This window comes from Triturus cristatus, chromosome 9 (assembly GCF_964204655.1).
Source record: "Triturus cristatus chromosome 9, aTriCri1.1, whole genome shotgun sequence".
In the NCBI taxonomy this organism is placed as follows: domain Eukaryota; kingdom Metazoa; phylum Chordata; class Amphibia; order Caudata; family Salamandridae; genus Triturus; species Triturus cristatus.
In genome coordinates this window covers 132577805-132604028 of record NC_140592.1, presented here as the reverse complement: position 1 = coordinate 132604028, position 26224 = coordinate 132577805, and the positions used below count along the sequence as shown (strand labels likewise).

Here is a 26224-nt window from a genome sequence, read left to right as displayed (position 1 = left end):
GCCAAAGTGCCAGCTCACCATTCAGATATTCCAAAACCGTGTCCTCGTCCAAATTGGACCCATAAACTGTACATAAAGTAAATCTTGCTTCCCCAACTAAGCACTCCAAGAAGGCCCAACGCCCCAGGTTATCTACCATTTGACGCCCTGGGGCCACTACCGAGGATCTGGCTAATATTGCTACCCCTCTAACTGTATTAAATTGTTTAGAAGCAGCCAATAAGTTAAACCCCAGATCTAATAAACTCTGCCGCTTGAGCCATGGGAGATTACATAAAAACATGAAGCTGTGGAACATTTCTTCCCCCTTTTTTTCACCCACCCACCCCACCCTCAGAACCCCTCCATCTACCCCCTCTATACCCCAAACCCCCAGACCTCCATCACCCCTTCCCACCCCCACCCCCTTCACGCGGCAAAAGGACCATAGGTCCCTAGCGATGGAAAGCCGGGAGCCCCCCACTGAGAGTGTCCCCTCCCACGGAGCATTTCACTTATGTTCCCCACCTCTGACCCCTTATATTAGATGCAAAAACTCCTTTGCCTGTATTTCCGAAGTGAAAAACTTTGTTTGTCCCTTGTGGATCACTTTTAATTGTGTGTGGTTAAGCAGAAATACCTGTGCCCCTTTAGCTTGAAATAAAGAAATTAGTTGGAGAAGCTGCCACCTTCGCTCAACTGTCGCCTGGCAGAAATCTGGCCTCACAAAAAAATCAAACCCCCTAGCAGCCCTTTTTCTATTAGGCCTAGCAAGGTCAAAAACAGCTTCTCGTGCTAAGAAATTGTTCATAGAAATCAAAATAGCCCGGGGTAATACATTAGATTGACCAGGTTGTGGCTTTAGGTGAAATGGGAATCGGCGGGCTCTCTGCAGCTCTACCTTCCAATATCAGTGATTCAATTCCGGGAATGCCTCTGTAAAAAGCTCTATCACAAACTGGCGCGTGTCCTCGCCTTCTGACCCCTCTGGAATACCTAGGATCCGAAGGTTATTCCTTCTCATCCGGTTCTCTAAGTCGGAGAGCGTCCATGTAACATCATCTTTCTGATTTTTTAATGTCTCTGTGAGGCCCTTCTGTACAACAAGTTTGTCTTCGAGCATAGAGATTCGACCCTCCGCTTCTCCTAACCTAACCAACTTGGCAGTAATTCACTATCAGGACATGCCACACACCAGAGCATGTCCTACCTTTCACATACACCTCACCCTGCCCACAGGGGTACATTGGGCCTACCTTAGGGGTGACTGACATGTAAGAAAAGGAAAGATTAGAGCCTGGCAAGTGGGTGCACTTGCCAAGTCGTCATGGCAGTACCAGACTGCACATAGGCTCTGCAATGGCAGGCTAGAGTTACCTTTTATGGGCTGTTTGTGTGGGTGGCACAATCCAGTGCTGCAGCCCACCAACAGCATTTTATGCACAGGCTCTGGCACATGCAGAACGCATCGGCACGCCTCATCCTGGACATTCCCCGACACAGGCACATCTCGGCTCACCTGAGAGACCTGCACTGGCTTCCCGTCAGCAAGAGGATCACGTTCAGACTCCTCACCCACGCACACAAGGCTCTCCACAACATGGGCCCCGAATACCTCAACACCCGCCTCACGTTCTACACACCCACCCGCCAGCTCCGCTCTGCCAGCCTCGTCCTCGCCACCGTCCCACGGATTCGCAGAACCACCACCGGAGTAAGGACCTTCTCCTACCTGGCGGCCAAGACGTGGAACTCCCTCCCCACCCACCTACGTCTCCCCCCCCACCTCCCCCCCCACAGCGCCTTGAGACCCTCGCGGTTGAGTAGCGCGCTTTATAAATGTTCTTGATTGATTAACTTTACTAGGGACTGACACATAAATCAAACAGGCGAATCATGGGAACACCAATCCATAACACTTTTTACAGACAACATATGCACTTTAGCACTGATGTAGCAGTGGCAAAGTGCCCAGAGTCTCAAAGCCAACACAAATAGGTCAGGAAAAAATAGGAGGAAGAAGCAAAAAGTTTAGGGATAACCCTGCAAAAAGGGCCATTTCCAACATATATATATATGTGCCTAGTGTGTGTATATGCGTTCTGCCAATAATCCCCTATTGGATGATCCATGCCCGTTACCTGAAGGAAAAGAATGTAGGTCACCATCTTGGTTAAGATTTGGACATTCCTCCTCACAGAGGAATCAGCAAGCAGCTGGGCTGAGATTTCAGCATGTAGTGACCTCGCAATGACAGCACGTGCTCCTCTGCCTAAAACCAGGAAATGCTTGTTTATTTAGGAAAAAAAGCATCCTTGCTCCGTGCTGAGACCTTTAGTCAGGCCTCCATTATTTGTGGTCTAAGGATAGCTGTGTCGCCGCATGGATGAACAACAAAAAAACACACATTTGCACAAGGTATGTTCTGATCTGGACATGATGTTCAAAGTGTCGTGATAAAGTTTTTACTAATTGGAATTTGTAGATAATGTAGTTACAGATAAACTAATCCTGCATTGTCACACATGCAAATGTGTGTTAAAAGTCATCATGTGAAAGAGAAGGAAACTTAGGAAACAGGTAAATCTTTAAAGTGGCAGTGTTTCTTCCCAGGCTTAACTAAGGCACATGACACTTGAATGGGTGCAAATTTATTGCTTTTTGGAATTCACAAACATTGGCAGTAGTAGGCTTGGAAAGCTGCACCAGTCTCAGGTTTCCAGACATACTGATGGCAATCAAATACATCAAAGGTAAAGCAATGAATACGTGTAAATAGACTATCCATTGGCAGTCTCTAAGGGTAGCATTCAAACCCATCAGTTTGTGCTCACTGTGCTACTCCAGACAGAGGCCCACCTAGACCAAATCAGTTCCATTGTACTGTGTATGTGGCTTGGGTGTTTCTTGTACATCCCCTAAGTGTCTATAAGACTGTGGGGCATATGTACAAGCCCCTATTGCCACCACCACATCACCTATAGTGACTTTGTGGTGGCGATAGGGGGCTGCGCCTTATGTACTAGGCAGCGTGTGGGCTCTTAACGTGGCTTAATGCTGCCTTGTACATAAGGCCCCCTTTCACGCCAGGGTTAGGATGAAAGGGGTGGACAGTGGGTGTTGAGGTGGGGGTTCCTCTGCAAGACCCATTCATTTTGACGCTGCCCCCTATGTACAAGGGCGGCATACATAGGAGGCAGCGCCAAAATTAAGACTAGGTAAAAACTGGTCTTAAGATGGCGAAACTAGGAGAAATGCATTATTTCTACTCATTTTTCCTTTTTCCATGGGTGCTGCCTTGTGCAGCACACATGGAGGAAGCTGGTCACTTTTGTGTGTGCTGCATGAAGCAGCACACATGAAAGTGATAGAATGGCATTTCTAGTATTGTTTATGAGCAGGAAGAGTCACCTTCCTACACATGAACAATCCTCCCCTGCACGCAGACACCCTTGTACTCTGGTGCAAGGGTGCCTGCGTTGGCGCTAAGTACTAAACTTAGCGCCATCACAGGGGGAAATGCAAGGCTGCACCACATTCTTGTAAACATGTTGCAGCCTTGCATTTCAGAAGTGGAGGAGAGAGGCGTTAAGCCAGGAAGGCTAACGCCTCTCTCCTCCACTTTCTTGTGCATATCGCCCTGAGTATTCCTTTTTTGTAGCATCTTCTTTTACTAAAGTTTCAATAGCTGGTAAATCTCTAGAAGCTTCCTGTTAGTAGTGGCCTGCTCCTCATGGAGCATGTCCACCCCGAAACTTGGTCATTTAACCCCTTCACCCCACGATAACTGTTTTTGTAGTTGGGAAATTTGAGGTTCACGCTCACCCTAGTCTTACTGACTAAGCTAAGCCCCTCTGTCAAGGTCTACACTCAATCACTTTTGGAGTCTTTTCTATGTAAGCTAAAGGGATATTTTATGATAAACTAACATTTTAAACAGCTTTAAGCATGTAATTCACAAACAAAGGTTTTGTAAAACTACATGTACACATGTTCAGTTGCACCTAGGGGTCAAAAATGTCTTTCCTTATTTGGCTACACAGTATTAAATTGTAGGAGGGCCAGAATGTATTCTGATTTTCTACAAGGTCAAAGCAATGGACAATAATACAGGCTAGGAGCAAATTGTTCCATGTAGGACTCAGTTCATCAAGCCAGCATATTGCATAATGCGGCCAGGTTTGTAGTATAGCTGCAATGACTGTGTGTTAATGAAATATATATATGATGATGTCATTTCTGTTCATATGTATATTTAAAATTCTGTGGGCCGATAAGGGCAACTCTTTGTTCTATACAAGTTTGTGTTCTTTTCTTTACAAAATTCTGCAACTAGCCACCCTCAATTTCATCCAGCTTTACCTGACCTCACTCCTTTTTCATGTCACCATTTATTTTTGCATGCAGAATTTAATTCATTGGTTTTTATTTAGCATTTTAATAAACCAAAGCGTTACCAGAAAGCTGCCAATGCACTGTACACATTAACATCATATAGATGCATGGCATCAATACATAGAATAGGAACATAAACTGTAAATATTAAGTAAAAGATACAACGTTAAGGGACAACATCCTATTCAAACAAAATTTCTGAAATTGCCAGGATTACAAACGACTCTAAACAGCTAGGAGAGAATGAGAAAAGCCAAGAGAGAAAGAGAAGCACAGAGTCACAAAACTGGGACCACAAAACAACTACGATGACTTTACATCAAGATCCGTTTTAAGACTTATGTGATCTGTTTTCCTCTAATTATGGCAGGTCAAACCTGCCAAAATGCATCAGGGAAAAAGACTCAGAAAAAGTAAAACACAAAATGCCGAATTCTGTGGGTTAAATATTGAATTTTTATGGTATTCCTCATTTTCAAGTTGAAAACACAAAATATTTGGTATTTACCTCACCCAGTATATACCACATCTTGGGTTAAGGGTATCCACCATATGTTGTACATACTCCACTCTGCTCTTCCCCAACTTGTAATGAGGGCCTTTGAGGAAATTTACTCCTGCATGCATTTTTTGGAAGGTGAGGATAATTACCTACTTCATAACAAATAGCATCATGTCTACCGGTGAGGCTGGAAGGAATGAGTAAGATCTGACATCTACAGATATCTTGATAAGATAGAAGTAGGTTATACTCCTCATACAATGGGCACCGCTAGGAGGCTGAAATACATCTGTGAGGGAGTGAAACACAAGCTAAGAACAGGAACACAGAAAAGTGGGGTGTTTGGGTGGAGCAGGAACAACATCATTACATCCTCCAGTCATTCTCATTTCAGCAACTTGGCGCTCCCATGATACAAAAGGTCAGATTCATGTCTAGACTTAGAGCCATTTTGCTCTCTGACTAAGCCCAGGACTGTCTACCTTTCTCAAGAATGACAGGCCTCGGGGATGAACAAATCTATTGGGAAACACAACATGTACTGGCCTTCCATTATGTGAACTGGAAACCCGCTCTGTTTAGTTTTCCAACTCACTTTATATTTGTGTCACATCGTCTAGTCATTGGGTTGCGGAGTGCAGAGTGTAATATGTTGTAGCGCATGGGCGAAGGTGTGATCTGACAGACCTGGTGTATGCATGTGTCTCCATGAGCAGATGCAATCAATTAAATGAATTAAAATGTTCATGCAGAAACTGAAAATATCAGCTAAATGCTGTTAGATGATGTCAAAACGTGATGGAAATCCCATTGAGTCAATGTCTGCAACTCCCAAGCAAGACAATGGCTAAGAGGACTGTCTCTTTTTGTGTTGTATGTTCTGCTGACATAATCTCTGCCACATGGCACGCTGTCAAACCAGGCCTATCAAGACTTTTCTGAGCACACTTATAGCATAATTTGCATAAAAGGGCATCTACCAATGTTGGTTGCCTCAAACTGAAGCCTTCGTGATTACCATGTGAGCTTGGAGTTCAGTCAAGGTGAAAATAAACTCTGAGGATGGATCTTTAGAGGTGAGGTGCTAATGGCGACTTGCAGCTCGTATTTAATTGTTGTTAATTATCATTCCCCTTTATATGTACTCTTTCCTTCATAAGGGCCTATTATTGATGAAACAGGTAATTAAACATTGTTAACACCCATCAGAGGACTTTAACATCGTTTCAAAGTTCCAGTCCTTCACTACGGTAAAGCATTGACTGAGTACACAGGTTGCGCGCTGTTTCTCCATCTGACATCATAATGGTGAAATAACGAAATACATAAATGGATAAATGAATATTTTTGTAGGCTCTTTCATATAGACCAGGACCATTATATACCCAAAATTAGAATTTACCTCAGACTTCAGAGTGAATGAAACTAAAGAAGCAGATGCTATGAAGCACATTTTATTCAGAGTTTAATTCAACTACATCACATATTTCAGTAATATGAAATGCAATAGATATTGGAGTACGTTTATGAACAGATGTCCGACATAAACAGTATCATAAAATGCATATTAATATCAATTAACTCACTTCCATAGGAAGAAATGTTATCTGTCATTGAAAACATGTCTAAAATATACCTGTTGGTACTGAAGCAGGAATAATTTTCATGAATAAGAAAATCTTGGTGTTGGGCAATACTTAATGTCTAATTAATGACTCAGAAGATTCAAAGCCAGAATATCGAGGGAGGAAAATATCGATGACAAAATATCAAATCTAAAATGTTGAAAGTGAGTAAATATAGATTTTTATACCAAACTCCAGAGGAGGCCGTGAGGAAGACCTGTTTAGGTTGAAACGCGTTGCAGATTAAACTTTATTTAAAGCTGACAAGCTGAGTGCAGGCATTCTTTTCTTGTCCATTACAGAGAAATCGCCTTCAAAAATTGTGAATGGGACTCGCATCCGTTGCCTAGCACTAGTCCCTGTTAGTGGACGAGGCCGGCAGCATTGCAGGAGACACGTAAAGAAAAAAAATAAATATATATATATATTTTATTTTTTTTCAAGTTATGCATACTAAATCTATATATCTATACATTGGTCTTCGATATTTTGTCTACAATATTCTTGTACCACAGTATTCACTATTTGGACCGTCTGGGAGTACTGCAATGCATTTTTCAGTTTGTTAAAAACTCAAAAAAAACAAATAATATAATTAATTTCAAGCTGCTCTTTTTAAACCAACAAGGCTGCTCATTTCTGTACATCATGGATTCCAGTTTTTCAAGTATCTACCGTTGAAGAATTTAACTCGCTTTGGTTCATCAAGCACAGATTTAAGGCATGTCAGATCAATCTAAAAGGATTGATTTTTGTTCTGTAACTCACAATGGTTATAAATTGCTCAAAAACATGTCCGAATGAGGTCAATCATGCAGTTCTTCTCCTCTCTGGTAAAGATTGTCTGTTCTTCATAATAATAAGTATAAAAGTGACCTACAAATGTGTTCATATTAATACAAGAGAAAAAACCGCCATCAAAATGCAGCCAACGTTAGAATACATATCCAGGAGAGGAGCAACCGAACCTCTGGCATCCATATCTAGAATAAAATAAAATAAAAGAATCATATTTTGTAAGATGGGCACCAAAACTGTTTAAAATGATTGTTCATTTATATAATATATTTATATATTTGCATACATGGCAACAACCTCTACTTTCACTAGTTCTTTTAATATTTGTATGTCTATCAAGTTCACTGAGCACCACATTTTAGTGTCTCTGTTTCCACAACAATGCCTCAGACTGCTAATACTACATTATCTGGTATCTTCCTATGACGTTTCCCTCTTTCCTCCTGCCCCCTGAAACGCGTGTATGGACCAAAAACTTAGCCTGTCTTTTGATTTCAAGTCACTTCCTATGAGTTAGACAGATGTTAACAAAGCAATTAATCTTGTTAATATTTGAAGGAACAGTCTTATCACTAATATTATTGTTCTGATTGCAACAATATTCATGATACTAAGAGTAACAATACCAGAAGCAAAATAACAAACACTCTTAATAATACTGTAGGGATGTGGAGAGTTTGCTGTATTCCAGCTAATGTGCATATTACTCTGCCTAGGTAATTCACTTTTATGTCTCCTTTTCTACAATGAAGGTGTCCATGAACATTTATTTTACTTTAAATTCTTGGGCATTAAGCAGGTGGTGGAAATGTGGAAAGGTGCGTGTATGACTGTGTGTCTCCATGCACGCATGTGTGTGTGTGTGTGTCTGTGTGCGCATGTGTATGGGTGTGTTTGTGTCCCGGTAAATAATAAGAACAACGTGTACATCGTTAACAGGATTAGATTCAGACGATCAATTGATAAGTCAGATAAGGTAGAATTGTCGATGGATGACTGGGGGGGAGTCACTCATCTTTGGCCTTCCTTTATTGGTGTTTTGTGGACCTCTAGACAATATGCTACATGGTCAATTTCTGATTATGTTTTGGAGCATTTAAACTACCCCTGATTTCCAAGCATCATAAAACTAAAATGGCAAAAAAAAACCTGCGCCAGTTTTTGAGACCTAATAAATCCTCGCATCAACAGTTCAAATTTTAGAGAGCTGGAGGAAATGTCCTTCTCTGAGTCAATATATGCCCCAGTCCTTTTGAAAGATGTAACTTCACCCATTCTGCTATGCCTCACTTATGATCAGGGAAATTTCCAACAGTTTCTATTCAGGTATAAATGTACTATTTGGCATGCTCAAGGGCCACATCATCAAATGCTGTAAAACCTTAGTGCAATGCCAGGCAGAAATGTCAATAACATTGAAACTACTGCTGATCTCAGGTGCATTATATTTAATATCTATTAATTACTCTAAGGATAAATGTTATCAGTAATTCAACTGCACCAATTGTCTTTCATTCCAACTATACATCAGCTGCATTTCAACTGCATTTTCAAATCAAGGAAATACTTTGATAGTCAAAATATGTTTCATGTATCACTGCTCTAAATGCTATTGCATGTGGTTATGAAAGGTGATTGAAGTCATATGTTGGATATAACCCCCTCCCCATGAAAAGTGACATATACATGCTACATGTTTATTGTTCAATTTTGTATTTACAGCATCAAGATGGCAAAATTCACAATGCTAACAAATCAACCATAGCATAATTACTTTAAAATATTTTGTGTACTTAACATACTTGACATTTTTGGTATCCTGATTTGGTTGCTTTTTATACCATCACCACCCTCTGTCGTTGCTAAAACTTCTATGTTGTAATCTTCACTGATCGGTAAAAACAGCTCTGCTGAGGTATATTTGGTTTGTAGAATGTTTTTCTGGATGTCATTTGTCCAGTAAAAAACCTACCAAAAATCGAAAATAAGTCATGAAATTACACCACAAATTCAATGTAAGCAAAAGAAAAAGTCAAACTTTGGGTTCTGGTTATTTTGGACGGGTTTGTGTCAGGATTCAAAACACACAGGATCTTCTCTTCAATGTGATCTTCTGAATACCTGGGCCTCTGGGCTCGGAAGGCAGTGATGGGGTTTAATAAATATACTGAGCAAAAATTTTATTAGTAAGAAAAATTAATATAGTTAAGGACACTTTGTGCAAGGTTAACATGCAATTTATTTTAAACTGACAACAATACAATGTGCAAATCCTAATACATAACCATACTTATTAGTGCTAGACCTCAAAATGTTGAAAGCAAGCTTCATTTTACAAGCAATAGAGTTAAATGTGCTGAGACGTGCACAAAATGCTTAGAATTGACCTTACCCTGACATGCCTTTAGTGAAGAATTCATATTGTATTAAAGAATATATTTGATTAATATTAATATTTGAAATGCTTTGCAAGAAACACTTTATCATTGAATAGAATAAATTCATATTATTTCACATGCTAAATACAATGCATGAATAGAAAGTGTTGATCTTTAACTTAGCGTTCATTATTCTATAACGAAGAAATGTGGTGCTGAATAATATTTGTGGCAGTTGTTGTTTTTATTCCACATAGTCTATTGTTTAGCCTATCACACAATGCATTTTCTTTAGGAGGTTAGATTATGCTCATACCTATGGAAAAGGAGTTCTAAGAATCGAAAGTCTTCATATGTAGACATAGTTTAAAATGTGTTTTATATTTCAAGATAATTCTTAGTGAATTTCATTGTGCATAGACGTGGGAAAGACTGGGACAAGGCTGCTCTCCAGAAGAGTCAAAATATGATCAGACGAGAGGAAGATAAGATCCTACACAAACTGCAACATTATTTCAACTGTTTATACAAGTGCATGTTCCTAGAGTGGGTTGACCCATTTTCCTCATGCTTTTCCAGACCCATGCCAATTGTCCACACTGAAGATGAATATTAACAGCTTTGTTCTGAAGGTTGACTGCTGATTTGCCATCCTTCCTTACCTGTTTGCTGACTGCAGTTTCTACTGGTATTGTATGATTATTTTTACTTTGGTGAACCTTTGTCTATGGGATGGTCAACTGATACTGATTTATTGATCTAGTTTGAGATTCAAGCTTTCTCTCATTCTTGCCTCTCGATCTTGAACTCTTAATGGGTTCCTGCTAACGCCCATTTCGCCCAATTCTTTAAAATAGGGAGTCTTTCTTTTATGGAATGTGCTGTATTGCGTTATTTGATATGACTTGTTCTAACCATATTATATTATCATTTTTGTAATCTGACTGATTCTCAAACTAACTAAATAAAGAATGAAGAGAAAAAAACCTATTAAACCTTTAAATGAGAATAAAACCCTTAAAAAGTATACCTGACTCTCATTGGCTGAACTCATAGATAGTATTGTGATCTTAATTTATGTGATGTATAGCTCCTGATCTTTTCATAAACAACTGCAAATTTCTGTTACCGAGAAGTAAAGAAGACATCACCAGCAGGGATCAACTCTGTTGGTGTGAGATAAAGATGTTAAACCGTCATATTTAAATTGATTCCCACTCCAGCAATACTGTATATAGTATTCCACAAGGATCATCCCTATCCTGCCTCTAGTTCAAGATCTGAATATGCTCCGACCGCAAATTCTTCAGCAGTGCTAATTTGACTTCAAAATTGATAACACTAAAATCAATTTCCAGCTTGACTGCATTATAAACAGTGCCATCAACATCACTTCATGATTCAACCATGTACTCTGCTTGACAAACAATATCTTCCCTGATCTATAAAGAGATTACTATAGAGCGGAAGTCTGGGTGTGGTGGAGGAAGACCCCATGGGGGGGGCCTTAATTGATCTGGGGGGGGGCACCAGCCCTGACCAAGAGAAGCATTATGGCCCACACAGTGTCTCCAATCATGGGGCCAGAGCCCCTGTACTTATACTCATAAATGTCTTTGATATAGGGGGTGACTTCACAAGAAACCTTAGAAGTCCACAATACTCCCTTTCAACCCAGCCCTGGCTCCAGACTTCAGTGACGGATAAATCAGCCCTTTGTGTGAGGACAGGACACAGCCTATACAGTTGTAAACCATGAACGCCCTATCGCTCTCCCAGCCCAGGAAGACCATCAGTATATAGATGAATGCAGATGTAATCCTGTCGCGCCCAACACATTCTGTATGATGGCTCTCTGGAAAGTATGTACAAAGTGTAGCTGTTTCCCAGGCATGGATTGGAGTCAGGCTGCAAAGCACAAAGATTCAGAAGGACAGAGGAATGCCCACTTTCTAAAAGTGGCATTTCTAAAATAGAAATGCAAATTCCAACTACACCATTAAATAAGATTTCTCACTACCACTTTAAAAATAACAAACATGGCAATGCTACTCCTTTCAGATCAGGAATTACCGCTTTAAAATATATACAGGAATTCCCAATGCTAATTAATGAATGCCTCACAGCAGTAAGAAACAAAAAAACGCTGTTTGTAACTACCAAAACATGTCACCCAATAAATACACATGTCCTGCATTTTACATACACACCACCCTGCCCATAGGACTACTTAGAGCCTTGGGGTAACCTATGTGTAATAAAAGGAGCGTTTAAGGTTTTGCAAATATTTTTAAATGCCAAGTCAAAGTGACAGTAAACTGCACGCACAGGCCCTGCAATGGGAGGCCACAGACAGTTTTAAAACTCTACTTCTGCAGGTAGTCAAGCAGTACTGCAGGGCCACCAGTAGCGTTTAATTTACAGTCCTTGGGTATATGGTATACCACTGTACAAGAGACTTACAAGTAAATCAAATAGGTCAAATAGGTATTAACCAATCAGACCTTGTTTCGAGTCTATTGCATATGCACTGTAGCACTTATTAGCAGTGGTAAAGTACCTAAAGTCCTACAGCCAACAAAAAAATGGTCAGAAAGATAGGAGGAGGAAGGCAAAACGTTTGGAGATAACCCTGCAAAAAGGACCAGGTCCAACAATCAGCTGCTAACTCAACTTATTAACACTGGCTCAAGAACATGTGAAAAAGAGGAAGACACATTTAGTTCCATTAACCTCTCCTGAATACAATCATGTGCGTTCCAGGAATCGGCTGATAACTGCACAGTGAACATTTAAATCCAAACTAATAAGAGCCATAATTGCACAACATCAGCTCTGGGTACTCACCCTACCCAAAGAAACGCATCCTGGCCCTATATCTGAGTGAACTTTGTGTATTTCTTATTTTGTGAACTGAAGTATCCAAAAGGGAACATTTATCACATTTATAAAACTCAAAAAATAAATACATACCTGAGATGTTGAGCAAGTAGCAACTCTTTAATACCTCAACTGGTAGCAGCTGTGTTTCACCCCAGACTATAACTTTGCTGACCTAACTGTGAAGTCCATCAAAGCTCTGCTCTGTCGCCTTTGTTTGTAAAATGTTTGCTCCTTAATTGATCTAAGTAACTGTCATAGCCTCTCAATCATTAACATAGTGACAGTAGTCAAATATTTCTCATTTTGCCGTTGTTATAAGTTTAGAAACTCTGCCACAATTCCATCATAATTCAATAAGATATTCCTGAAATGTCGACGAGTACTATTGCTAAAAAGAAAAAGAATAGTAAAATAAGTGAATTGAGAAACTATTTCTAAACAGAGTTTCATACTACAGTGCAACAATTATTAGTTTCAGTAGAAAACACGTGATACTGTTATCCAATTTCAAGGGTGCTCAGTGTGCCAAACCTCAGAATTTTTGAGTCGCCCTTGATGGGGTTCAAACCTCTGACCTGGAAATCACCGCTTCATAGGTGACACAAATTCTACACATTTACCTATATTACCTAGTCACTTTTATCACTCATTACTTCTAAATGTACCTCAGTAAAAGTCACCAAAATATAGTCACTACTATCTTTACTTCTGTATATTCAGTGCCACAGCTAAGGAAGAATATGGCATTTTGTAATTTTGAATATTCATCACTTTCAATGAATTGAAGTGAATGAAATTAGTTTCTTGAAATATTTGGTGAATCTAGTGCTCTACAAAGACATTTCAGCATTTCAAATCAAATCAGGTAATTGTAAAGTGCTACTACTCACCCGTAAGGGTCTCAAGGCGCTGTGGGATGTGGGGGGGGGGTTCTCAGGTTCCAGTCCATCAAGGAGGGGGTCTGTCGAAGAGCCAGGTTCTGAGGTTTCTTGCGAAGATGGGGAGCGATGTTATCTGTCTGAGGTGGAGCAGAAGGTCGTTCCATGCTCTGGCCGCGTGGAAGGAGAAGGAGCGGCCTTCCGATCTGGTCTTTCTGGTGCAGGGGACCTTGGCGTAGGAGAGTTGGGCTGATCGTAGGGTCCTTTGGGGTGCGTAGAATTTGAGTCGGCTATTCAGGTATGCTGGTCCGGTGTAATGGAGGGCCTTGTGAGTGTGGGTTAGCATCTTGAAGGTGACTCTAGCTTCGATGGGGAGCCAGTGGAGTGTGCGCAGATGCTGGGAGATGTGGCAGTGTCTTGGCAGGTTAAGGACCAGTCTTGCAGCAGAGTTTTGGATGTTCTGTAGCTTGCGGTGAGGTTTTTCTTTAGTCCGGCATAGAGTGCGTTGCCGTAGTCAAGTCTGCTGGTGACCAGGGCATGAGTGACGGTCTTTCTGTGTTCGAGGGGGATCCATTTGAAGGTCTTACGTAGGAGGCGGAGGGTGTGGAAGCAGGAGGACGAGACGGAGTTGATCTGGTGGTCCATTTTGAGCTCTGAGTCCAGGATGATTCCCAGGTTGCGTGCATGGTCCGTGGGGGTGGGTGGGCTTCCGAGGTCTGGGGGCCACCAGGTATCTTTCCAGGCATCTGGGTTTGGGCCCATGATGAGTACTTCCATTTTGTTGGTGTTTAGTTGTAGGCAGCTGTTTTTCATCCATTTGGCGACGGCTTTGATGCCTTCTCGAAAGTTGTGTTTGGCGGTGTTGGGTTCATTGGATAGGGAGAGGATGAGTTGGCTGCCGTCTGCGTATGGCACAATGTTGAGTCCATAGGTTCTGACGATGGGGGCGAGCGGAGCCATGTAGACGTTGAAGAGCGTAGGGCTGAGGGAGGACCCCTGGGGGGCTCCTCAGGTGGTAGGTGTAGGGTCCAAGAGGAAAGGGGGGAGTCTGACCTGCTGCGTTCTGCCGGAGAGGAAGGAGCGGATCCAGTCGAGGGCCTTGTCTTGGATCCCTGAGTCATGGAGTCTGCGTATTAGGGTGCGGTGAGAGACTGTGTCGAACACCGCTTAGAGGTCGAGGAGGATGAGGGCTGCTGTTTCTCCTTTGTCCAGTATGGTACGGATGTCGTCTGTTGAGGCAAGGAGGGGGGTTTCCATACTGTGTTTTTTTCTGAAGCTGGATTGGGAGGAGTCGAGGATGTTGTGCTCTTCGATGAATGTGGCGAGTTGGCTGTTGATGGCTTTCTCAATGACTTTCGCTGGGAACAGGAGCAGGGAGATGGGTTTGCAGTTATTGAGGTTGGTGGGGTCCGCAGAGGGTTTCTTCAGGAGGGGGTTGATCTTAGCGTGCTTCCAGTCATCAGGGAATGAGGCAGTTGCCAGGGAACGGTTGATGGTGTGGCAGAGCATGGGTGCGATGGTATCGGCGGCTCTGTTGAAAATGTGGGATGGGCAGGGGTGCGTGGGGACCCCAGAGTGGATTGACTTCATCGTCTTCAGTGTGTCTTCGGTAGTGAGGGCTGTCCAGTTGTCGATCGCTGGCTTCAGGGTGTCGGGGGCGGTTGGTGAGGGTTCAGTTTGTTGGTTGTCTTTGTCGAAGTTGTCGTAGATGCTCTTGATTTTGTGGTGGAAAAGGGTGCTGAGTGTGTCACAGAGGTCTTGTGAGGGAGGGATGTCGGTGGACTCACTGGTGGGTTGGGTGAACTCCTTGATGATGTTGAAGAGTTCTTTGCTGTTGTGTGCATGAGTGGAGATTCTGTCTTCAATCGATTTTTTCCTCGTTTTTCTGATGAGTTGGTGGTGGGCGTTGGTGGCGGCTTTGAAGTTGCTGTGGGCTTCTGTGGATTTGGTGTTCCTCCAGGTCTTTTTGAGGCGGCGGCAAGTGCGTCTGGACTCTCGAAGTTCGGTGGTGAACCATCTAGCTTTCTTGGCGTGGATGTTGTGGTTTTTCTTGAGGGGGGCTGTGGTGATGGCGCTGTCGGAGATCCATCTGTGCATGGTTCGGGCTGCGGTGTTGGTGTCATCATTTTCTGCGATGGTTGGGGTAGAGTTGCTGAGTGATGAGGTTAGCTGGTCATCTGATCCAGTTTCTTCATGGGAGCAGGTGCTGGTGTCTGTGGATGGTAGGTGTTCTGAAGGTGAAGTGGATGCATCGATGGTCAGTCCATGGGAGTTCGGTGGTGTGGCTGAAGGTGAAGGAGTTTCCTGTTGTGAAGAGGGGGTCAAGGGTGTGCCCTGCTGAGTGCGTGGGTTTGGTCACGATCTGGCGGAGTCCAATGTTGTGGAGGTTGTCCAGGAGGGATGTCGTGCTGGGGTCCAGTTGGTTGTCGAGGTGGAAGTTGAGGTCTCCCAGTAGGGTGTAGTTAGTGGACGCGATGGCATGCGGGGAGATGATGCCCGTGATGGAGTTGGTGAAAAGTCCGTGCGGTCCAGGAGGTCGGTAGATGAGGGTTCCTCGGAGGGTGGAGGTAGGGCTGGCCAGTATCTTGAAGTGAAGGTGTTCCATTAGGTCTGTGGGCTCGTCGGGGAGTGTGCTCAGGCGGAGGGTGGATTTGTGAACGATGGCGATTCTGCCTCCTGGGTGGGTGGGGCGGTCCTTCCAGGTGATCTGGTATCCTTGGGGAATGGCAATGGCGATGTCCGGTCCCGAAGAGGTGTTGGTACAGGATTCGGTAAAGAATGCTACGTCTGGGGTAGTGCTGTCGAGGAGGTCCCAGATTTCAGTGGCGTGTTTGTAGAGGGATCGGACGTTGAGGAGGATGCATTGCAGGGTCTTCGGTTTGGTTGTGTTGTTGCGGGCGGATTGCGCTGGGTCAGTGGTCTTGGCGGTGCTGCAGGTGTGCCCTCAGCAGTGACAGCTGAAGGGTCCGTGGGTGTCGGCTGGTGATGCTAGCTTGCAGTTGTTGTTGCTGCCTGGGTTGAGAGCATGGAGTGCCGCTGGGTCGTAGCGTTGGCGGTGCAGAGATCCAGGGTTCCTGGCACTGGTCGCAGTCGGGTCACGGACGGGTGCAGACGAGCTTGCCGTTGGCGCCCCAGAGGCTCGCCCGCGCAGCGGCCGCGCAGGGGCCGCCATTAAGTAGGAGTCGGGGAGGGCTGGACAGCTGAGAGACGGGAGCGGGGAGGCAAGCTGGATTGGGCCAGTCGCACTGGTCGTGCTGGGGGGGAAGGGCCACGGGGGCAGCAGCGTCAGGGAAAAACGGGCTGAAAAAGCAAATGGAAAAAGGCAAAAAGAGAGAGAAAAGTGCAAATAAGGCAAAAGTACAAGAAAGAGTGGAGGAGAGACACAGAGGACACCGGAGAGTGAAAGGGGGAGATTGAGATGAGGGTAAAAAACTAGGAAAAAACAGAGGAAAGACACAGAAGGAGAGTGAAGGGGGAGCTTGAAATGAGGGGAAAACGAAAGACAAAGTGCAAGAAAGAGTGGAGGAAAGACACAGAGGACACAGGAGAGTGAAAGGGGGAGCTTGAGATGAGGGTAAAAAACGAGTAAAAAATGGAGGAAAGACACAGGAGAGTGAAGGAGGGAGCTTGAAATGAGGGCAAAACGACAGAAAATGGAGGAAAGACCCAGAAGGAGAGTGAATGGGGGAGATAGAAGTGAGGGAAAAAGCGAGTGAAAAAGGAGAGAAAAAGCAGAGAAAGAGAATGGAGACAGAGGTCCACTGGACCACCAGGGATGGGGCGCAGGTGAAGCCTGCGAGTGGAGGAAGGCCTCAAACACCAACACTCGAGAGTTTCCAAACTGAACCTCAATAAATTGTTAACTGTAATACTATAACACTGTAACTACCATTATGTGATATTTGTATTTTCAGGCCTACTGTGCCAGCATTGTATGCGGTAATTCAAACTTCAAAACTGATCCCAGAAAATGTTGAATATGTCACCAATCCTAATGTAACCGTGTGTTGGAATAGCGGATATATACAATATTTTAATACACAGATATAGGCGGAAACATATATTTGACCAAAATGTTGTCTTTCTATACTTACAATCTAAAGTAGGGAAACAATTATCCTGCATGGAACTTCCATTCTGTGGTTGTACATTTTCTGCCTTGATTGCTCACTCAGAAGCGGTTAGTCACAGCTGAAAGGAGATCCTATGTGATAAGGCGGCGAGGCTTTACCTTCAATAACGAATTGGATACCATACGTCTCGCAGTACGAGGGAGTAGACATACGGCCCGTACGTGGAAAACACCAGTGATCGCTAATTCACTTAGTTAATTGACATTCTATCTGCCTAAACTAATTGGCCACGCTTGAACCTGACCCTACGATACAATAATCAGTTCCATTGCACGAGAAAGCAGGAGGCTCCGAGGCAGCATCAACAACGTAGGATGCATTACGACTGAAATTTGGAATGTTACACACCCCAATGATTTAAGCATTGTTGGGAGAAATTGAGTATAACCCACGATAAAGAAAGGATCACGTGGTATTCCTCTACACCCGATTACATAAATTTAACGTGTCCACGTAAGACCGATAAATAGGAAGGACTTAAGAAACCATGGCCACCTGAGGAAGGCTGAACGCCGAAACGCGCGTAGATTTAATAGAGCCATGTCTAACAATTAGTCCTTTTTTTCTTCTTTTTTGTGTATGATATGAATTGGAATGTAGTCATTTGACCAAATAAGCAATGATACAAGACCCATAACATAAACTGTTTATAAAGAAGATTTTGAAGAAATTGAAATGATTTATTGTATAAAGAGAGTACGGAAAGAATTGAATTGATTCATCACACAAATGTATATAAGATATAAGAAATAAAGGAACAGATAGAAACCATTTAGTGTTTTTTTGGGTCATATTTGGTTAATATGAAAACAGAGTGCACGTTTCTATATATTAGTTGTATTTAGTTTGATTTGGGTTTGCACATCACCTTATGCTGTTTGCACAAGTTTCCTATATATTCATTCAAAAATACTTGCTTTAATACCCTGACATAGGAAACTAAATTAGGGGTACCCTTGTTATATTACACTATGTACATGTGGTGGGGACAGTGTATATAAGAATTTATCTAGTTCTACTGGTAAATTAAATTCCCTATGTTTGCCTTTGATTGTCAGAAGCATCCTAACCAGCTCTATTCATCCAAACCAGATATCCATTTTCCAAAGAGCAGGCCAAAATATCAAAAATGTCTTTCTCTTCAGGTTTGACCTCTGAGAAAAACCTGCTGAGATTTAGATTCAGTGGGTGCATTAAGGGAGTGGCCCTAATTCCAGGCAGATACTTTCACCTGCAGGGCCTTATTATGCCACTGAAAACATGCAATGACTGGCATGGAAAAATTAGACGATGTTTGAGAGGATCTTGAGCTTCTTCTGTCTCCCTTTGGAATTCCAGCAGAGGGTCAAAGGCCAACTTAGTTAAGGTAGGAAGGTGTACTGCATTTCTAGTCCCTCTGGAAAACCTGAGATTCGGATGTTTTTCTATGGCTTCTGGCCTCTAGGTTAATGGTCTTTTGACGTAGCATTCATAATACCTGGCCAATGTCATGCCAATGTCTAAGCGATCAAAGTGAGACTCAATGGCATACGTTTTTGGTTTAGCCGTGTCTAGCTGTGTTTGAAAATAGGCCAACTCTGCACTCAAGGATCTGACTTCAGATGTGAGGGTCTTGAAGTCCTCTCGTACATAGATCACTGTGGTTTTAATCACAGATATTTCCTTCATCATCATTTAAATAATTATATTGGCTGCTTTTCTCTTTTTCAGAAACTGCTTTTGAGAAGAGCAGTTGTCAGGATGTTTTAGGTCTGGTCATATTGCTCACCGCAAGAAAATGGCACACCCAGGCGGTTGTGGGGTGAGTTCTAAGCTTTCCAAGTCCATGTGTTTCCTTCAAGCCAAGTTCACTCGTACAGATTCTAGGTTTTTCTTGCAATCAGTTAAGCTAGCATTGTACATTCCAGGATGTCCAGTATGACCTGTACTTGTTTTTCTCCTTGAAAGGCATAGACCTCCAAAATGAGGTTTGTGAGTAGCATTGTGTAGAATTATTGTAGTACTAACTAAATATGCAACAAATTGCATTTTGTGAATAGGCGCCATTAGGCACATAAAATGGAAGTAATTATGCAAAAGATGGTTAAATTAATTCTAATTATTTCTAAACTTGAAAAAATGGTGATTATTTAAACATACACAGTATTTAAAGATATGCAAACATTAAACATATAAATATATCTGTAGCTGGAAAAAATATAAAAATTAAAACAGGATAATTTTAAAAATAAATATGTATAATATTGTTTCCTAATTCATTCAAGCAATGTAATTTTTTAAAAATATAATTGGATTGTAAAGCTATTTCAAATTATATCAGAGGTATCACAATCCTCTATAAAACATTTTTAAAACATTCAAATTACAACAAGAACATTTCCAAAAAGGGAAATAAATGCTAAAATAAGATCTATTTATGAAACTCCTATGGAAAGTGGAAATACATGAAGTGATGGAGGTGTGAGAATGACCAATCTAAGCCTAGGCCACAAAAATACAGGAAAGTTCAATAATATTCAAGAGATCAAATTAACTACTGTAACAACTTTCCCACAACTATTGTAGAAAATGCATAAGGGAAGGAGGATTACAATGTGTATTACTTTAATTCCAATTTTAAATGTATACATGTATATACATGTACATCCAGCTCAAAACATTTTTAGGGATAGTGTACACATTTGGGATAGGGTGAAATGTATTAACCTTACTCTTATTTTGAAATAAAATTTGAATTTTAAAAGTAGTAGATGATGTTGTTGAACTAAAATATATTTCAAAAGGACTTTTTTTATATTCATGGTTAACATATAATATATTTTCATAAATTTCGTTAATCTAAAAACAAACACTTACATATATTAAACAAAAAACAAATCCAAACAAAGCAATTGGAAGTAATCTAACTAAAAAAATAATGCATACATTTTTTTCCGAATTTAACAATATAATTAATAATCTCCAAATAAAGTACTCCATATTTTATAACTACATTTGACTTTAATCAAAAAAAGACAGTATTTCAATGAAAAAAATTAAAGTAGTAATCCAACAATAACAATAAAACACTATACTCAGCCAGACCTCGAGGAAACAACATTATACATAATTTCACCATAAAATGAACTTACAAGCACAAATACATAAACATGAATTTTTCAAAAGAACGTTTCTGTTAAATTATTTGACAGAATGTAAAATAACTAATTTAAATAGTATGATTGAATATTGTATTATATAATATTTAAATTAATAATTACACCTGAAAACACTTACCCCATTTAAAAAACAACTTATAAGGCATAAATATCATATATATATCCAAACAAACACTACTCACATTATCTCCAATAAACCTCACAATCTTAACAATATAAAACAATATAAATTATACAAATCAAAATAAAAGAATCAGAAGTTATTTTAAACAAGAGGAACACACTAACATGTAATTAAATAAATATAGTAAAATTATTGTAAGCAATTGTAACAATCAAAAAAATACTTTAGTTAAACATTAGACACTCTAGCTTCCAAAGTAACCAGCAACCCATAAGAGTGAAAGCTATGAATGAAGAAATAAAACATATCAAATCAATTATTTAATTAAAAGTACATAATTAAGCATTACAATTGTAACCCTAAAAGTAACTATGGGTCTGATTATGATATAGGTGAACCTGCCACCGGCAGGCTCCCGGTGGTGGGTTTGCTGGAGCAGGATTTTCTAATGAAAATCTATAGGGTTTTGAAGCTCTGGTTTGTCTATTTGTTATAAGTTAACATTATTAATTATTAATTACTAATTATTTGTTTTGTGTAAGTGTTTTACTTACCAATATGTATGTATGTATTAACAAGAGAGAACTACACGTGGGAACGCGTATGTGTTGCTATTAACAGTGTGCATGTTTTATTAAATAAACGTTGCTGAGTGCTGTTTATTTTAAGCACGAAATGCTTTTGAATTAATGCTTTTCTGTGTTGCTAAAGCTAGATAATTACATACACATAAGGGTATTAGTGGGGTTAACACTGTTTAATCACTATGCTGTGGTAACGTTGTTTTGTCTCTTTTAATTAAGATGGTCCATTTTGGCCTAACCAAACATGTCCGCCGTTTGCAGCCTGGCCTCGAGTGAAAATTTGTGATGAGAAGGCCTTGCTGAACACATTTGATCACAGTCCTTGCCTGGTTAAAACTTTCCGTGAGGACAGCAGCAGTTCTGGGCAGGTTTCCAGATGTATTGGACAGCCTTGGAGGACAATGGAACTGTTAAGAAAGAACTCTGAGCATTGTGTCATCGCTGAAGAAATGTGGTTGCTAAAGGATACATTTTTATTTTTGGTTCCTGTTCTGTCTTTTTATTTTTGTGATTTCCTGAGCGGAGATTTTCCAAATGTAGCGATGCTACATCCTTTCCTGCTCGCTCTGCTCAGCGGTTCGGCGGATGTGTAAACATTTAATGTTTCTTTAATATTGCAAGTTTCATTATAAATATACTGGACTAGAGAGGGTCTGCGTTCGTTCATTGCATTCGGGATTTTGATGCCCAAACCTGCGTTGGTGAGAATCGATGCTGAGAGGACGGTGACTTGGGAGATTTCTACTGAGAGACTTGTCCTGATGACCCATTCTGACATTTAGCTAGAATAGGTAATTATAAGAAAAAATGATTTATTCTGATTAATTTCTTTTGACTAATTTTAGATAAAGAATCATAATTTTAAATACGGTGTTGGTGATTATTTCTTGTCAATTATTGAGTACTCTATTTGATTATTGATGTATAGATTGTTTAGATTATGACAATTGCAATAGCTAGGTCTTATCGACCTCGGTGTAGATGTGGGGTTTAGGAGTTTAGGATTTTTCTTTCCACAGGTTCAATGCTGGTGGAGTATTTGAGTGAATGTTAGTGAAATGGGCCCTAGTGTATGGTGCGTGTATGTGCGTGTAACTGTGAAATTACTCTATCCGTGGAAGTAGGGAGATTTTGTACACCCCAATCTGCATCAAGTTCCTGGTAGCAGAGTGATGATGGTTATTGATGATTGTCTTGATCTGATTAGATTGCTTGTACATTAGCTTATTGATTATTGATTGATGTTGGTATATGTACTAATACTATATGTTGGAGTCGTCATGTTGAGTTATATGTAGTGCTTCTGGAACTTGGGAGCTAGTAGCAGTTCCGTAGTAGGGCAGAGGGAAGTATATGCTGCTCTCGGGAAAGACGGGATTGTTGGTCCTGTATGTATGCAGGAAAAAGAAAACGTGTGACAATCGAAGTTGCGCGTCACATTGTCTGGGTTCGGAATCAGTGACATTGTTATATGTTACTATTAGAAATATTTCTGGTATATAAGGAGTGCGTATGGTAGTGAAGGTTATCTGTGAAACTCTGGTTTTAAGTCCCAGGGATCCGTAAGGTTCGCCGTTAAAGCTTATCGCGGGAGAAGTAATAGGTATTCTCTGAGCTTGTTTGAGAAACTGGGTAGAAGTAAGCTGCTTGGTTAATGTGTGTTATAATTCTGTAGTGGAGCAGATTGTTCGCTGTTCTCGGGAAAAGCAGGATTCTGTGTGTATGTACTATATCTATATTTTCTTGTATGAATGTGCGTGAATGTTCGTATTAGTTGATTGTAAGACTCTTTGGACAAGTCCTAGAGGAAACAATTAAGGAATGAATGAAAGAATTCCGTTGATTCTTGTGAAATAGATTTTCTTTACTATTCTGTGGTTAGCGAAGCAGACAATGGAGATGTTTATATGTTGTAACTAATAGATTTTGTAGAAATTTGACACGGAGTCTACTGAGAAATTTTGTAAAGGAGGGGTAGACGAGTGACAAGAGACAGGAGACAGAAACGACTGCAGCGACTGCTGACGTCAAACAGACCGCGCTCTGATTGGATATTAGATCAGAATAGTGCTCGCGCTGAGATTGGTGCGTTGGTGTGAGCCGCGCAAGGATTGGTGGAGCTATTCTAGTGACGTAACGTTCCAGGATTGGTGCGTTAGTGTGAGTCGCGCTGTTATTGGTTAAAAAATCATATTGTGTAGTTGTATTACGGAAGGGATTAAAAAGTTTTGGTAAGCGTTAAAATGTATTACCAAGAAGAGAAAAAGAAAAAATCTTTGTTCAGAAAGATTAAAAATTGGTTCGACAAAGATAAAGATGTTAAAACGAGAGAGGGTGAATTGCTACCTCCATCGAAAACGCCTGCATCCTTCATGGCTGCGAGATATGGGTATCATACCTGTATATGGTTGGAAAATTGGGTTAGGTATACCAAAGAAGATGGAGTTTTAGCATTTCCAGAACATGGTTCATTTAATCTGGCCGTGTTGAAAAATTTACGGGAAAAGATGTTATGTCTTGACCCAAGACCAAGGCCGACACAGTTCGAGGCTTTAGTGGAATGGGAAGAGGAAGTACATGAGCGAGAGAAACAGAGGTCTGGAGGCAACTATAGGTATATGTTCGGGAGGAGACATGGTCGTGAAACTCATCATGATCGAATGACGAGATGGCGAGATGCTAGTATGTCAGAGGGATTATATCCTGTGAGAACAGTTGAAGAGGGAGCAGAAAGAGTTCCTGAGGCAGAAGTGAGAAGATATGGAGTTAATGAATATGAGGATGAGGTTTTAAATGACATGATTTACAAAAGACCACCTCCATATAGACCGGAACCAGAAGAGAGTACACCAGTTGTTTCTCCGATAAGAAATACAGTGCGTATCATTGAGACAGAAAATGTGACACCTGAGTTAAGAAGTGGTAATCCTTTCAGGGAGAGAGAGAATAGAAGCAGTGGCGAAAATACGAGAGAACTAGCTAGAACTACATCGGAGTTGTCTGAAAAGATCAAGGAACTGACAAAAAATCTAGACGCTGTTACGGTACCCGTAACCATAGGTCCGGTTATGCCTGTTTTTGATAAGCAGAGGACGGGTGAGAATGGTTTGGTTATTCCATATGTTGGGAATAGATTGACAAGTTTGGCTGGTCCTTCAGGAGATTCAGGAAAAAGGGCAGGAAAATTCAGACATGACACATGTAATGAAGGATTAGAGGAGTCTAATTCAGGACTGGATGCTGGTGAAGCTAGTTGTTCAGGGATGCCAATTTTAGAACCGCAGAAGAAAGTGGTTCCAGTGAGAAAATCTACTGAAATAACAGCTGAAGATTTGAATGAATGGATGAAAGTTCTTCAAAAGAGGGATAAAGATTCACAAGCAATTGATGTTGCTAGGTTACGTGTAGAATTAGAAGAGCTTGTTGCAGGGACAGTTCCAACAGAAATTCTTAAAAATCATCATGATGGTGAATTATTGTTTATGTGCAAGAATTAGGCCTGGGCGGTAAATTCCGTTCCGTTCGCGGAATTTACGGAATTTGGGTAATTTCGCGTTCCGCGGAGAACGCGAAATTGCCCAAAAATCTGCGTTCCGCGAGTTCGCGAAATTTTTTGCTTGTTCGCGTTCTCAATATGCGTGTTCGCGAGATATTTCACCCCGAGCACGCAAACAGCGATCGCGAACAGGAAAAAAGTATAGCGAACAAGCAATTCCGCATGTTCGCGGAATTTCTGCGTGTTCGCGGAGATTTTTTACCGTTTCGCGGAGATTTGCGGAACGCGATTACGCAAATTCCGCCCACCCCTAGCAAGAATATCACCTGGAGAGCGAGAAATACACATGACAGATTAAGAGCAATAGCAAATGACTATGGAGTTGACATTGATAAAGTGAAAGTTTTGCAGAAGTCTTACAGGATGGATTTCACAGACAAAGATATTGAAAATTTGAATGGTACTGGTAGAACAGGACAGATTAAAGAGATGATCGCTTTATTGCGAAAATGGGGTGATGTTGAGAAGTGGAAGGATAGATGGTACAAAAAGAGAGAAGAATCAGGGGATAGGACTTATTCAGCATTTCCTGTGAGAGAAAAGGAAAAACCAGTGGATACTTATCCTATGAGAGAAATACCTGGAGGAGGATATGTACATGTTCCATGGACCAGACAGGATATTTTATCATTTACGAATGATTTTCCTCGATTGAGAGAAAAGCCCGTCGAGTGGTATAGGCAGGTAGACAGGTTTGTGAAATTGTCAAAAGTGCTGTGGATTGACCTGAATAGTCTGTTTGATATAATTGTTCCAGCAGACTTGTGGGCTGAGTGTAAAATAGTTGTGAGTTGGCCTACTGAGGAATATCCAAGAGATCAGAGAACAGGAGCACCAGATCCAGAAGAAATGAGAAAGTATGAGCAGGTGATTGTATACCTGAAAAATAAAGTACCTCCAAAAGAAACAGACTGGGTTAAAATAGATCGAACACATCAGGAAGCAAAAGAATCAGTTCATGCTTTTTACGAGAGGCTGATACTGGCATTTAAGCAATTCAGTGGAGATGAACACCTGGGTGACAAGGATTTGAGTCATTTTGTATACAGATTTGTATATGGCCTGAGACCTGAGATTAGTGAAAGAATTCGTGAGCATACTGTGGATTGGCAGAGTAAGAAAATAGATGAGATTCTGAGACATGCAAAATACTTCAGTGATGAGATTGAAGCAAAACAGAGAAAGCTGAAAGAGAAAGCAATGTGGGCACAAGTGAAAGTTGCGGAAAGAC

General features: G+C 41.1%; 1 protein-coding gene across 2 annotated transcripts in view; it reads right to left on the bottom strand.

Annotated features, from left to right (window-relative positions):
- Positions 1-6329: 6329 nt before the first annotated feature.
- LOC146797512 (contactin-3-like) overlaps positions 6330-26224 on the bottom strand; it is an 869316-nt gene continuing 849421 nt past the window's right edge. For both annotated transcript variants that reach the window (XM_085624528.1, XM_085624527.1), the window contains 2 exons: positions 9102-9267; positions 6330-7484 (listed from right to left, as the gene is read on the bottom strand). In XM_085624528.1, coding sequence (XP_085480654.1) covers positions 7390-7484; positions 9102-9267 — 261 coding nt within the window. In that variant the 3' untranslated portion in view covers positions 6330-7389. The remainder of the gene's footprint in view (positions 7485-9101; positions 9268-26224) is intronic.